The following is a 15036-nucleotide window of genomic DNA, read 5'->3' as shown; positions in this document are numbered from 1 at the left end:
AATCCGTTAAAACTCTGACCACCCCTGTCACTACAGTAGCAATGCAATAGTGCGATAGGACCTTCGGCAACATGTCCTCTGAGCAATTCACCACCTTGCTGAAAGCAAGGTAATTATAAAGCACTAGAGGCTGACCATCACAAAATGGTCTGCACCCGCACAGAAAACGTCATTGCTTGAGCTTGAAAATTTAAAAAATATGTGCAAGGAGGGCGAAACACAAGCATGAGAGGGGAAAATAATCACTTGACTGAATTCACACGATTGTGAATACCTTTATGATAGTACAGATCGACTCACCAACAGATATCACACTGTTTTGAGTAGCAAACAAATTAGAGCTGCCAGCATTGCTAGATATGAATACTGTCAGAACCATGAGTAAATAGCTTTCATCGTCATTATTATCAGGAGTAGTAAGAGCAGCAAAAAACATCTGGCGATACCATTATCATTCCCTTAGCAGGTTACAGACCTGGAATGGAGAGACCACTGATTGATTTCATCTTCAAATATACAATTCATTATAATCTTGGGATCTGGGAGGAGAGGGGAGATTTTTTTTTCCAGGGGTAACAAAACTCACAAGGTATACCAGCATGGCAATTCTAAGTGGACGGATTCAGTATAAAATACCTACTGTATGAAGCTGCTCACTGTAAAACTGGAAAAAATCTTGAAAAGAAGGTGGTCCAACTGGTTGCTCAAACAGATGTTTACCGTCGGTCACAATGAAGCCATCTGAAAATGGTTCATCTCGTATTGTTACCAAGATGATAATGATCTTTGACCTCCAGAAAAGTTTGTGGGGGTTCTGAAGGACTGCTGGGATAGTACTTAACATTAGAAGGTATTCACCCTTTTTAAGCAAACAATGTCACTGCCTTTTCAAATTAGACCACTGCAGTTACAGATATTCTCGTAGGTGTGAAATCCACATTCTGAAGAGAGAAGCAAGTTCTGACATCAGGCATGTAATCTACACAAGTACCTGCCCTAGGCAGGCATATATGGGCTATTGAACATGGGCTATTGAACCATGTTCAATTCTTCCCTAGAGTTCACAGCTTTGTATCTCTCTGCTTCTCTCAGTCCTGCCTTTGCCTCACAAGTGGGTTGTCCAACTACCCTGTCCTCATGGCTAGGTCGTCATCCCTCAGCCAAGTCGGGGTTTGTGCCAAAAACCGCCTGTAATCCCCCTGCATAGATCCCTGCCCATTAGCCAATGAAAAGGCATGACGCCCTGGATAGCAGTCTGCCTCTCCTGTAAAACGCAGTGATCTCAACAATCACTGACTGGTAATAAACTGCAGAGGTGAGTCAAGGGCCTACCTAATGTACAGCTACACATGGGATAATGAGGAGTGCCACAGAATACGCTGGAACTGGTTTGACTGAATGTCCTGACAAAGCTGCAGTCTTCCCTGACTGTAGTGAACTGTCTGGACCTGTGCTGATAACCTTAGTCGCGATGGGAGGGAAGTACTGGGCTAGTGATCTGTTTATTAACAAACACAAATAATTGCTTATATATCTGAACCACTGTGTAACTGTGCTTTAATTTAACTTTTCTTCTTCCAAACGCTGTACATCACACCTCTCGGGCAACGTTTTCAGACCTACATTTCTGTCTTATCTTTCATTTACTGCTTGTGCTATTTTTTCCCCACTATCTTGGCTGCATACTCTTCTAGCACTGTTCCATGAGAGACCCCTGAGTCTCTCAGCCCCGAGTTCTGTTTCTGTTTCTCTATCAACTGTGGTAAGCATGGCATTAAAAGACACTTGCAGTTGGCATTTTGGTTATCATAGCTCTGGCGTACCTTATAACCACACTGTGAATTAGAATTAAAATGACTTTTTTTTTCTCCTTAGAGCCACACTAATTCACTAAGACGTCTTCAATGTTCCCATCAGGCTACTCATTTAATAAGCCTGTTACTGTAGCCAACCCAGCCTGTAAACTTGGTTTTCACAACTCTCACATCCTAGCCATCCAGGAAATCTAAGGCTGCACCCGAGTAACTGAATCAAGAAATTAGCAAAGGGTTCAAATTTGCTTTATCTTCTAAAACGGAGAGCATTCAGTACCCCCCACCTCCCCCCCCCCCCCCCCCCCCAAGCGCTTCACCTGTGACAGCCAGTGCAGGCCCTGGGTTTATTAGTTAACGGGAAAAGAAAGGAGAAAATGAAATTAACAAGATGGACGTCGGAGGAAGTAGGCGTTCAACTGTTTGCTCGTTCAAGCTAAATAAATAAGAATAAAGGTTATTAGCGTGTGACACTCCAGCATTAAGCAAGACAGATCACCACTGAGGAACGGAGCAGAAAAACTGATTCATTCCTCTGTCACTTGTTGCTAGTTCTACAATTACTCGAGTACAGTACTTGCCTGGTGCTTTGATCAAAAGCAGCTTACAGTGTCACCCATTCATGCAGTCGGGTATTGTACTGGAAGGGTTTTAACTGAACTACTCTGGTCAGGGTGTCAACAAAAGCACCTCACCCGGGATTTGAACCCCCAACTGTCTGGTTACTAGGCCAGAACCCTAACCCCTGCACCACGCTGCTGTAGTCAAAATAAACACAGTGCACCACCATGGGAAAGACCGTTAGAAAGGCCCAGCTGAGGGAAGGAAATCGAAGAGATGGAGCAGGCCCAAGGCCGGGGAGAGACCACAAAGAGTGAAAATACAGTATGCCTCTGCAGGCAGCACTTGAGCAGGAAAACAAAGCCCCACGTGTGGCAACCTAGGCTTTTGGGACTAGGAGGTGCTGCACCAGGAAAGTTCTTCATTGTACAACCTTCAAGAAAGGGGGCCCTTAATCGCTGAACCGTGAGAAACGGCGTGTCCGTTCCCACAGAGCCACAGCCCGACCATTTGTCAATTGAGGAAAACAAAAAAAAAAAAAAAAAGGGAACACATCTAGGTGAACCACACTGCCTTCCCTTTTCCCAATATCCCAGCAAACCCGGAAAACGGCTCCCCGTTCGTAGTTAAGGGGATGCAAACTGCTTTCTAAAGAAACCAGCTATGCTTATGACTCTTTGACTCCCAGGGGCGTAGGACCTCCAGTTAGATCTACCACGGGAACCACAAGTCTGACATGCAGACAGAAGGCACACAGGCCTGTGCTTAAATTTCACTTTTAGGATCGGCTGATCAAAGCACAGAAATGCAGATGTTTCAAATCATAACCAGAGTCGGTTTTCAGATTCTTTTTCATGGTGTCTAAAGCAGGAAACATGGATGCTAATATTATTACAGAGTCAGCTACACTGTAGGTTTGAAAGTCAAAATGATTAACAAAAGTGAATTTTGTGAGCAAAGGCTTCATGTTTAGGGTTATATACTGGATAGATAATGAGCCATTCGCAGAGAGTACTTGCACGTGCACAACGTTCTAAAGACATTTTAATGGCGTCCTCTTAAATTACTCGGGGGAAAAATAAACAAAAATAAATTCAGGTAATTTGACGAATAAGGTAAGATAATTGCAATTTTTTTCTCAGTCATCCCTTGGAGACACTTAATTTCACTCTGCCACAAAACTAGAGACTATCTTTTGAGGCAATTTTATTATAGTGATCTAAAGTAGAACAGAACAGTCAAGGATGAGCCCGAGAAGAGGTACAAAATTCAATTATTCCCACTCAAAAGGTGAGAGACTTATCTTTTTTCGTCTTAGAATCTAGTACCATAATGCATAACATGATGTAAAGGATGTGCTAAAATGTAAGAAATATGCATAACTTCACAGACCTTTCCAGGAACTCTCACAGGACTAAACCTTGAGTAAACCTGGAAGCTCCTGTGAGTTTTGTTAGATTGCTCTTGCACAAAATCGTGTTGGCCACAGATTTCTATAAATGCTTAATTGGCTAAAAGCTTAATTGGCCTTACAGAAACATAAATGTGACATACTTCCTTTAAATAGGAACTGCTAAAGAAACACAGTCCATGCAAAAAAACAACTCCTCTCTTACATCAAAAGACGCAAACTTGGCCCAAGAACAAACCCAAGTCCTTTCGTTTAATGGACAGTAAGAAGGAAGATTTCTTTTCTGACCAAAAAAGGAAAGAGTGGTACCTACCATCCAGTCAGCAGCAGAAATCGGCTTATTCCTGTAAAGCTCTGCAGAACCCTGATGCCTATTCTGAAAACTCAGCGCACAAGGCACGATTAAACTCTGGACAGAATACCAGGCTATCACAGGGAGCACACACATAATATGGACAATTTAGAGGCACCAATTTATTCAGACCTTCTGTATTTGGAGAGTGGATGGAAACTTTTATAGGGAAAACCCACAGAGCATGCAGACTCCACACAGAAAGATATAACCAACCCTACAATCCAGGAACTGGGAGCCAACTATGTTGCCTTATCACCATACCAGTCATCAGTAGCACCCATTAGACTGTAATGTAAAAATAACGGTTCAGAACGTGAATACACAGCCGCTAAACAACATGACGGCTCTTTTTTGCATAAAAGCTTCCACTGGTATTGGTTATTCCAATGTTAAAAATTGCAACAAGCTGATTTTTAAAAAAATGTTTCAATGTAAATTTTACTATATTCACGTAGTTTGTACTTTCTCACACAAATGAGTGGCATTATCAATGATTAACTTAAAGCTATAACAGCATACAGAAAATGTAACTAGACGGTTTCTGAAGGGTATCGATTTTAAAACGCAATGCCGCAAAGTAGCAGGTTTATTTTGTTTGCTTATGATAATTGTGATACTGTGTCCGTTTTCTGTTTCTCCTGGGTTTGTATACGCCACATTGAAAGTCACTAATATGAGACACTATTCCAAATTCTTTAAGCATTAGATTTGAGTGCCGTGACGTTTTACTCCACATATCTAAAGAGAACATTATGTGCGCATGAGAGTATTACCGCAACGCATTAAAAGGGAGAAATGGTGAATCTGCAAAATTAAACATCATTCTAGTTGTTTATTCGAGTGTTGTGCGATTAAACACAAAAAGCATTGCCTTTTCAATTAACACAATTTACCTTGTGGAAAAGCTGAATCAAGGACAGTAAACGCTGTTAGATTGCATTTTAGAGTGCAAAAAAGTGGGGGGAAAATTGTCCGATGTTTATCCCTGTCATGAAAAGGTGTTTAATTTTACCCTTTGTCACTTTTTTGTGCGTAAGCTCCACCGCTGTGTTCCTTTTGCGTTTTATGTTGAAAAAATAAGACGTAAATCAAGTGCACTATACTTTGAGTTAAGACAATTAAACCAGCTGTTTAATTTGGGAAGTCAGTAAACCTAATTCCTATTTCCCCTCCTAGTTAAAGCATTTACCTTCTGGGGCCAAGGCCATTATCTGACAGATGCTTCTGTAAAAACAAGTCGGTACACGACTCTGGAGACCAGAGAATGCTAATTGAAAAACACCGAGCGCGAATCGTTCGTAAATACCCAGCGCAGTCACATTCACTTTAACCTACCGCCACCCTAGAGTCCTGCAGAAGTCGTTTGGCAATCCTGTCGCCACTTAAGATTTGTATGGATTATCCATTTTACGGATTGCCTGTCGCCGGCAATGATTAGGCTGCGACCGTACAGAAATACACGTCAGGAATGAAAAAGTTCATGCCTAAATGTTTCCCTCTCCAGTTAGAAAAAAGCGCAGTGTCTTCAAAGTCGGGACTTCCCTACTCATACCATAACACATTTTACAGTTCGTCCCCAAAGCAGAAGTTTTAAAGTGCAGTTCATAGCTGTAATCTGTGATTTAAAAAGACAGACCCCATACTGGTTTCGCTTTACTGTTCTTTTTGGAGTCACGGGTCTGAAAGACATTTTCCCCTCAAAAAAAAAACTCACTATCTACACACCCCACTCCTGTGAGGCTTGTGGTGTCCAGTACAGTATATACTGGGGAGAAAATACACTAAAAAAAAACAGAACTGCAGCCTAGTAAGAATTGGGTGTTTTCATTTTTGTTTTTTCCTTTTTATGAACGGACCTGAATCACATTTCTGTAGTATTAACTGAGGTTTCCTAAAATGAAGACGTCCGTATTTAATTTTCATGCATTTAACATTGTTACAGCAGTGTCACGCCGAAAATTTCGTTTTATTTAGAGAAGAGGCGTGCATTGAGTGATGACTGTGCCCGTACTAGTTTAAATTTACCTTCGGGCACTGTGTAGTCTTGTAAAGATGGTTTGTACATTCCTAGCAGATTTCAGTCCAAACCAAACTGGACTGGAATCTTTAGAAGTGAAGTCGAGAAGGAGGGGGGTGAGAGAGAATTGATCACACGAGGTTACAAAATCACCCTCACCTCCAACATTAAGAAATGTTCTTCTACAGCATTAATAAGGGTTAAAAAAAGAACTAGGCTGTCTCATTAACTAACTCCAGGCGTCTTGCATGAACTGTTAATCCTATATCACTTCAACAAGTACAATTTCTATGCATTACGTACTGTATATATAATCTCCATTTTCCAACTCTAGATGTCCAGCTAGAACCCTGCAAATACGTGCATTGATTGTTTTTTCCCCAGTCTGCGGCAGGTCCTGTTTTTAATTCCCACGAACTCAAAATCAAGCACAATCAAATACAACCCCCCCAAAAAATAGGTGTGCCTTAAAACTTGCGACTTACCGTAATAAAGGTAACCATAGCATCCGTGTAGAATTATCCAACAAAGTCGACATGAAGGTGATAATGTTAGCGAGCCGATTTGAAAGTTCTCAATGAAAAGCGAAGTGCATGTTACCACGGTCGTCGTAGTGTGAAACTGCAGAAAAGAACTTAAGTCTCTCTCTCTCCTCTCCCTCTCTCTCCCCCCCCTCTCTCTCTCGGGTTGCAAACGTAATCTTCTCGACTACAACCAAACAGATGGCTGTTTTAGACTCGTGGAATCTTTGCAGATTGACTCAGACGCAGGACCACACAAAAACTAGCTGGCCTCTTCAGAACTGCTGCCTCTGCCTCTCATTGATCTGAGAAATGTAACAATTTTACTAACAGCTGTCCAACAACAACGATGGCAGCAACAATAACGCTAGGTTACGTCTAATCTGTATTTCTTCCAACACCTGACAAAACGCATTAAAAAGAAGAACAGGAGAGCAGGACATGCCTTGAAATTTGATAGTGAAATCATGACGAATGTTGGCGATTGCACCATATTTTTTTTTCAGAAAAGAAGTTCAGAAGAATTTTGCACAGTGGTGTTTCCAATATGTTGGTAGCCAACATACACTTTGAGGAAACGGATAAACCAGATAATAGTTCGTACTTGTGCGTGCTCATGTTTCAAATTGTTTTCAGACTTTATTCTGACTGCTATCTTACTACATTTTCTGGGGGTTTTTTTGTGGGTATTATGGGGAAATGTCTTAGCCTTAGCGGTTTTGCAGTGACTCACCTTGTCTTAAATAATTTTGCGTTATAAACCTTATAAAGATATTGTGACATTGTTCATTTTTCTAACTAATTTAACGAAATTGTCTAAAAACAACGCGAACTTTTCAAGACGGCTGAAGTTCACCACTGACAAATTTCAGGTTTCACCAGTTGAATGAAAGGTATATAAATTAAGTCTGATTGTAAGAATTTGTACTTTACTTTTTGTACTGTAGATGCACCAATTGGATTGTACTGTACGTATTGTTTGATAGAAAACCCTATACGTAGTTATCCGTTTTCTGATCGCTTGTGTGGATGCCGACACACATATTGTGAATAATAATAGTAGTTAAATACAGTTCAATAGAACAATAGGGAGTATTAAGTATTTTAAGGACTTGAACGTAATCGTAAAAAAAAACACAAAAGCTTGCAGATGAATTCATTTCCTCATTAATAACCCTTCCCTCGCCCTCTGTACAGCACTGCCCTTTCCGTACCCACTACATCAAGCCGCCGTGGGATAAAACGCTTTTTATCACGCGTATTAACGTTTTTTTTAAAGGACGATGCATATCACACAAATAAAATAACATGGTTTTATGTTTTAATCGATATTTATGCCACTGCATCTGTTAAGTCCTACACAACGAACACAAAGTACACATTGATAACGGTACTGTAAAAATTAAACACTGAAACCCACAACGCGCAAGTAGGACAAGCGTATAGTGCATGTACAGAAAAGTATTCTTGCACATAAACTACATGTACAGTTTTCAGCAGAAATACCGTAATTGAAACTACACACTCAGTATACATCAATTTTCCATACTGTTTGTTTATGATGTAGATCCAATTTGTGTATTGTTTTAATTATTCTGAATGTGTGATGTTGCAGAGGTTAGCACTGCTGACTCAGCACTGGGCCTGGGGTCCATTATGGGCCTGGGGTCCATTATGGGCCTGGGGTGCTGTCTGTGTGGAGTTTGCATGTTCTCTCTGTGTCCGTGATGGTTTCTTCCCAAAGTTCAAAGATGCTCCAGCAGGTTAATTGCCTTTTGGGAAATTTGGCTTTAGTGTGTGTGTGTGTGCGTGTCCTGTGATGGACTGGTCAATGCATTCTGTAAGTTATTACTTCTGTACAGCTTTCGTTTACATCAGGGGGTGTTAAACATGTTCCTTCCTTTAGGCATATATATTGTTTTTTTTTATCTAAGCGCTTAATAAATTACTTATCTTAATTACAAAGCTGAATTGGTCGGAATAACAGTCTGTTCCCGGGGATTAACAACGGATGATTCAGGGAGGGTTACAAAACCTGCTTAGCTGTGAAAAACGTTGGCCATCCCTGCACAGTCCTGTCTTCACAACCTGCTTTGAGTCAAATCTCGCTAGGGAGGCACCTGTCTGCTTTTGGGAGCAAAGGAAAACGTCAAGTGGATGCTTGAAAACGTTTATTGTTCCCAGACAAGGAAGGATTCCACAATATTGTACAATGATTAAAGTGGTGCAGCTGCCAGCAATGCTGTGGACCCTGGGTTCCATTTTAGACCTGGGGTGCTGTCTGTGTGGAGTTTGCATGGGTTTCCTCTGGCTGCTCCAGTTTCCTCCCCCAGTCAAGTTGGAAGGGTAATTTTCCTATCCAGGGACAGTGTGCCTGTTGCTTGCTGGGATAGACTCCAGCTCCCCTGCATCCCTGAAACGGATAAGGAGGTTAGAAAAGAGATAGATAGGCCATCTTGAAAGTGTCTTTCTGGGTAACAGAGATGTATGCTAGATGGCCAGCTGTCACATATCACTGACTTAGAAATGTACAATTGGTAAATCTATAGTTGAACTCTTTTTACTATAAAAAAAACCTTCCTATCTTTCCTGCTGTAAGTTTCTGTGTTTCCTCTAACCTAGGAGACATAATTGTGTGGGAGCGCATGAAATAGCCATGCTTTATTTTCCGTATGAAAAGAATGCATGACCTTGGTCGAATCGCGATCCGTGAGGTTTGGCAATCCCTTAATGCCCACCTACTGTATTTGACACATCTGTGAAATCTGAAAAGAATTACACGACGGCGAAAAGCGATCTTCAGCGGATTGTGCTGTTGACAAAGCATCATTCAGCTTTTCTCATAAAAGGATGTAATTGCCCTGAGGGATCTCGAGCTGTGGTCCTTGGGAATAATTAAATCATTTGCAGCTGGTGACCTGTTGTCGGGTCATGCTGGTCGAACGAGACCTTAATGTAACCAATTTACCCTTTCTCTACATGTGAGGAGATGAAGACACCAGCACGGGTCTCTCAATTGAGGACATGTTATGGGGTCTCCTGTTTAATTGGCGAAAAACTTGGCTGCCAATAGCACGTCTTTAGATGCTCCTATCAAAGAACACCATGTGTTCATTCGTCTACCCACTTTCTAATAGCCTGTTGCAGATCAGGATCTCTTCAAAGAATGCAAGGCAAGGTACACCCTGATTTAAGATGCTTTGCTCCAGCCACTTTGAGTTCATTTAGTTATTTTTTTAATCGTATAATGTTAGCATGCCCAAAGGGGTTGGGCAGCCAGTTGACCTTGGACCCCTAGAGGTTTTTTTTTCTCTAACTAAGGAGTTTTTGGTTCCTCTCCTCTGTTGTCTTCTGGTCTTTTCTGTTCTGTATTCACAACGCGTAGGGACCCTTACTTTGTTCAGCACCTTGGTGCGACCTTGTTGTGAAAGGCGCTATATAAAAATGACTTGAATTGAGTTCTTGTCCAGCCTTGCGATATTTTCACCTAGGTTTTTTTTTTTAGTTTGTAACATGCATGCTGAAATAAGCTCTGGAGATCGGCTAGGCCATTCTACAATTTTCCTTTTCTTGGTTGCATTGTCCTCTGCTTTGGGTCACTGTGATGCTACACAGTGCAACACTGCCAAAGACGAATGGAAGCATTTTCTTCTGTAGCACCAGACAAAATGATTCTGCAAACTTCAGCATTCACTCTTTTAAAATGTTAGGCTTTTGTGATGTTTAGCTTTCTGCCCGTCATTTACGGTATGTACGTTTCGGAATATATGTTGATCGGCATAGATAGTTTTACAACTGCAGCAAGAGTTCCACAGTCGAGCTTAAAAGGATGTTAAAATTTTCATGAGCAGCTGTCCTTGCTCATGTCCCTGTGGCACAAACCATGACTCATAACCATAGTTCCTTCTCTTATAATTACTTTAAACGTCAAAAATCATTCAAATATTTATAGCCATGGAAAGCAGGAATAAAAAGAAAGTTACCGTAAATTCATAAATGGACAATCACTTATGAATTCTTCTGCCTTGCTGTCATCTGCTGTATCTAATGTTGGAGCAAAAAAAAGTTTCTAACAAATCTCTATTGCAGCATTAGAGCATTACAGACATTAAATCTCTATCGCACCATTAGAGCATAACAAACATTAATGGATAAAATAAATGCCTGACAAAAAGCAAAAGGCTGTGTGAAGCAGACCCCTGTTGACCCAGTTAATACAATTTAGGATCTTATAGAGTATATTTGAATCAAATCTCATCTCAATCTCCTTTGTTCTAGAGTGAGAGGCTGCCTTAACCAGACTATATATGACATTTCTCTCAGACCAGCAATCATTCTTGTTGCTCTTCTTTGAACTCTGTCTAAGGCTGTAGTATCATTTTTGTGTTATGCCACATCTGAGGGCAATGTTGTAAAAGTGAAGCTAGAGCATAAATTCTGTGGACTAATGTTCTACGCTTTTTGCGATCTACCCCAGCACTCTTATTTTCCCCCCTTAAGTGACATAGAAGAACATAGAAGCATTTTCATAAACACAAAAGTCCTCCGCAACCCAGAATCGCCCATGTGATACATAGCTTCTGCTCCTACTTCTTTCTCAAGTTCAAGTTTGTCAGTATACTCATATACAGGTATATGCTATAACAAAATGCTATTTAGCTAGCTCTCGGACGATAAGTAGTACTAAAAAAAACAGTACAATTGTATAATAAAAGAAAGACTGAGACAACAGGCAATGTGATTGATTTTCACAGTTCTCAGTTTCAAACTTCTTCTGTCAGTTGTCTTGGCCATGGTTTGGCCTACTCCTCTATAGTATGTGCTTCCCTTGCCATTGTTTCTATATGCCACCTTTTGTATCATTATTAACGCAACTAAGTTGCTAACTTTATGGGATTTATGATTTAATTTTTTTTAAATTAATTTTATGATTTCAATCTTTCCAGATGAACCAGATTCGTGAACTTTCAGGTTATCACATCTTCATATCACAGTCTATCCCAGCAAGAAAAGGGAGCAAGGCAGGGAACACCCTGGACAGGACACCAGTCCATTGCAGAACGCACACGCACACGGGCCAATTGTCTTTAGACTGTGGGACGAAACAGTGGGCAAAAAGCCACCTGAACACGGAGAGAACATGCAAACTCCACACATAGCATCACAGAAATTCAACCCAGGGCCCCACTGCTGCAAAGAGGCAAAGCTTACCACTGTGCCACCCATCTTATTGCAAGATTTTATCAACGAGTTTAAATAACGAAAACTTCTATCCCAATAACTGTTCCAGACAGATAAAAGCAACATTTGCCCCAGTTTTATACTTCTGTTCTATTGCACCAGTACTTGTAGACAGTTCTGTTTCTCATGTTACCTGAAATGATATCTATCATACAAACACATACAGTATAATACTAATGAAGTATAAGACTTGAAACGGTTTAAAAATTATTTTAAACTGCTTAGCAAGGAATGTGGAGTGAAATGTCACAAGAACAGTTACAGAAACAGAAAAGATGTAACAGTGGGAGTGGTCATCTGTATAGAACAGGGAATAAAAGACATCTTTTTTATAATGTACACAGCTGGCTTGACTATACTTAGTTGTTTTTTTTGTTTTGTCAGCTCAAAAATACTTTTATCTTTTAAACCATTTTTCAGACTTGGGCGCTTCAGAATATCTTTCTCCTACAGCAAACACAGGTGATTTGTCCCCTGAATCGACTGTTTTTGAATGAATAATGTGTGTTTTTAGTTGATCAAAGACACGGGCACAATGAACATCTGAACGTTCAAATTCAGTGTAATAGTATCTTTAATAGAAATAATACTGTAGTACGGAATTTCTTTAAACCATTAAGCAAATTGACGAATAAATAACCCGGTATATCACTTTAAATCCTTATTATTTGTTCGGCCTAGACAATTCAGATATAAAAAATACACAGGGAGCTTTACATGTGAAATAGGTCCTGTTGTAAAATTCAGCAACTTTGTAATAGAAACAGAAAATGAAATAAATGTAGTTGCAGCATTTATGGAAAATGTCTATCGTACATATATTGTTTAGATACCACAAGTGAAAGGTGGGGTACACCCTGGACAGGACCCCAGTCCATCACAGGACACTCACACCAAGGCCAGTTTTCCTAGAGGTCGATTAACCTCCCAGCCTGTCGTTGGACTGTGGAAGGAAACCAGAGCACCCAGAGAAAATCCATGTGATCATGGGGGGAACATGCAAACTCCACACAGACAGCACCCTAGGAGATGAGCCCTGGGCCATAGCACTACGAAGTTGTGATGCTGACCACTCTGCTGTCCTGCTTCCCACACAAAAGTATTGAATAATACTATTTGATTGGACATTGAAAGGCAATATTCTTTTTTTAAAACTAAGGTTGCTGCTGGAAGAGGCGTTAGTGGGGCCAGCAGGGGGCACTCACCCTGCAGTCTGTGTGGGTCCTAATGCCCCATTATAGTGACGGGGACACTAGACTGTAAACAGGCGCCGTCCTTCGGATGAGACGTAAAACCGAGGTCCTGACTCTCTGTGGTCATTAAAAATCCTAGGGTGTTTTTCGAAAAGAGTAGGGGTGTAACCCCGGTGTTCTGGCCAAATTTCCCATTGGCCCTCACCAATCATAGCCTCCTAATAACCCCCATCTCTGAACTTGGTTCATTACTCTGCTCTCCTCCCCACTGAGAGCTGATGTGTGGTGAGCGTTCTGGTGCACTATGGCTGCCGTCGCATCATCCAGGTGGGGCTGCACACTGGTGGTGGTGGAGGGGATCCCCATTACCTGTAAAGCGCTTTGAGTGGAGTGTCCAGAAAAGCGCTATATAAGTGTAAGCTGCTATTATTATTATTATTATTATTATTTATTATTATTATTATTATTATTATCATAAATGAGGCAAAACACTCCCTTTTTTGACATGAAGAGAATCTGATAGCACACACACCTAAGACAAAAGCTACAGTACTTAAAGGTCTAAAAAAACACCTATTAACTAATCCCCATCAGCAGGCACGCAAGAGAAACCTAAAAATGGCTGCACAGTTGTGACTGTTTGGTGAGCACTCTGTCACGCTTCAGAGCTGCCGTGCGTTACAATGATTTAAACAGGGAAACTTTTTAATGAGGTCTCTGGCTCTTGTTTTACTTTTGCTCTGCTGTGAAATGAACACCTGTCCAAAATAAGCACCTGCCAAAACCACTTAGTGACAGGTAAGTTACTGCTCACAATGCAGTACTGAGAGGCTTCTCAGTCTGTGGTAAATGAAGGGTAAAAAGACTGAATAATGCATAGAGAGCTCATCCCTTTTTCACAGCTCTGCATTTCTCTGGCCTTGGTGTTCAAGTGTTTTTTTCCTTTGATAATGTTCTAAATAAATGCGCTTAGGATAATGCACCTACCTGTACCAATCATCTAATTTTTGACATCGCTTCAACACCCGTGTTTCTAACTCCATAGTAAGAGTGTCTTTTCACAATTAAAATATCTCTTTTCCAAGCTTTCTGGGGTGTGCTGTTTCACGCCACCTAAAAAGTCCCAGATGTGGAATTTTCTTTTTGCGGTTGAGACTGGAGAAATGGCAGAATTCATCGAACGAAACGGGGACCTAACCACTGTCTGAGGACACGTGCCTGATGATGAAAGTTTCGAAAAGATGTTCAGCAATGTCCAGTTACAATTCAGAAGAGAGGTACACCGGTAGAAATGATCTAGTCAAAGAAGAGTACATGTAGAAAATCACACCATCCACTAATCCTTTATTATAAAAACAAAACTAGGATTTTACTTCTTTTATATAATGCCTTATACTAATAATCCATCCAATGAAACAACAATAATAATTAATCTAATTCTAATAATCTACTTCTACTGCGTTGATCTCCCCCAGATTTTTCCTACGCTTTGCAGAACAATCTTTTAGGACAACAGCTTAAATCTTCACTGTATTGGCTTAACTTCTGTTTACTGTTGTTTTATGATGCATTTTCTTCACAATAGTTGCCACTGTTTTGGTCACACCCCACCACCTTACACTCCTTTTACCCAGGACTTTCACTGTGGTTTTACTGTCATGAACTTTGTGCATCGGGGGATTGAGCTGGACAGAATCAAGTCTGATTTACTGTATTTTTTAAACTTAATTTACACATGTGAACCAGAGTGTTCGGACAGGACATTCAGCAGTGTCAGTTCTGCAGGCAGACTTGGGTAGGAGGGTTGAAAGAAGGACTCTCCATTTGCTCACATACAGTATCCATTACTAAGCATGCATGTGGATGCTGAAGTGAAAAACCTGTGAGCCCCACAGAGGAAAGGAGTATTCCTGAAGCCTACACCAC

General features: G+C 40.8%; 1 protein-coding gene and 1 long non-coding RNA gene across 4 annotated transcripts in view; one reads left to right on the top strand and one right to left on the bottom strand.

Annotated features, from left to right (window-relative positions):
* ntf3 (neurotrophin 3) overlaps positions 1-7076 on the bottom strand; it is a 47876-nt gene extending 40800 nt beyond the window's left edge. The window contains exon 1 of one of the 2 annotated variants that reach the window (XR_015941370.1): positions 6641-7076. Coding sequence is in view for 1 of the 2 variants with exons in the window: in XM_088646543.1 (XP_088502669.1) it covers positions 6641-6658 (18 nt within the window). In the remaining variant the exon portion in view is untranslated. The remainder of the gene's footprint in view (positions 1-6640) is intronic. The other variant, XM_088646543.1, reaches the window with a different exon arrangement.
* Positions 1-15036, top strand: part of LOC148654430 (uncharacterized) — a 147090-nt gene that overhangs the window by 51686 nt on the left and 80368 nt on the right. The window lies entirely within an intron of this gene.

This window comes from Lepisosteus platostomus, chromosome 9 (genome assembly GCF_059453375.1).
Source record: "Lepisosteus platostomus isolate fLepPlt1 chromosome 9, fLepPlt1.hap1, whole genome shotgun sequence".
In the NCBI taxonomy this organism is placed as follows: Eukaryota; Metazoa; Chordata; class Actinopteri; order Semionotiformes; family Lepisosteidae; genus Lepisosteus; species Lepisosteus platostomus.
The sequence above is the reverse complement of the archived record's forward strand: the minus strand, read 5'-3'. Positions and strand labels throughout refer to the sequence as shown.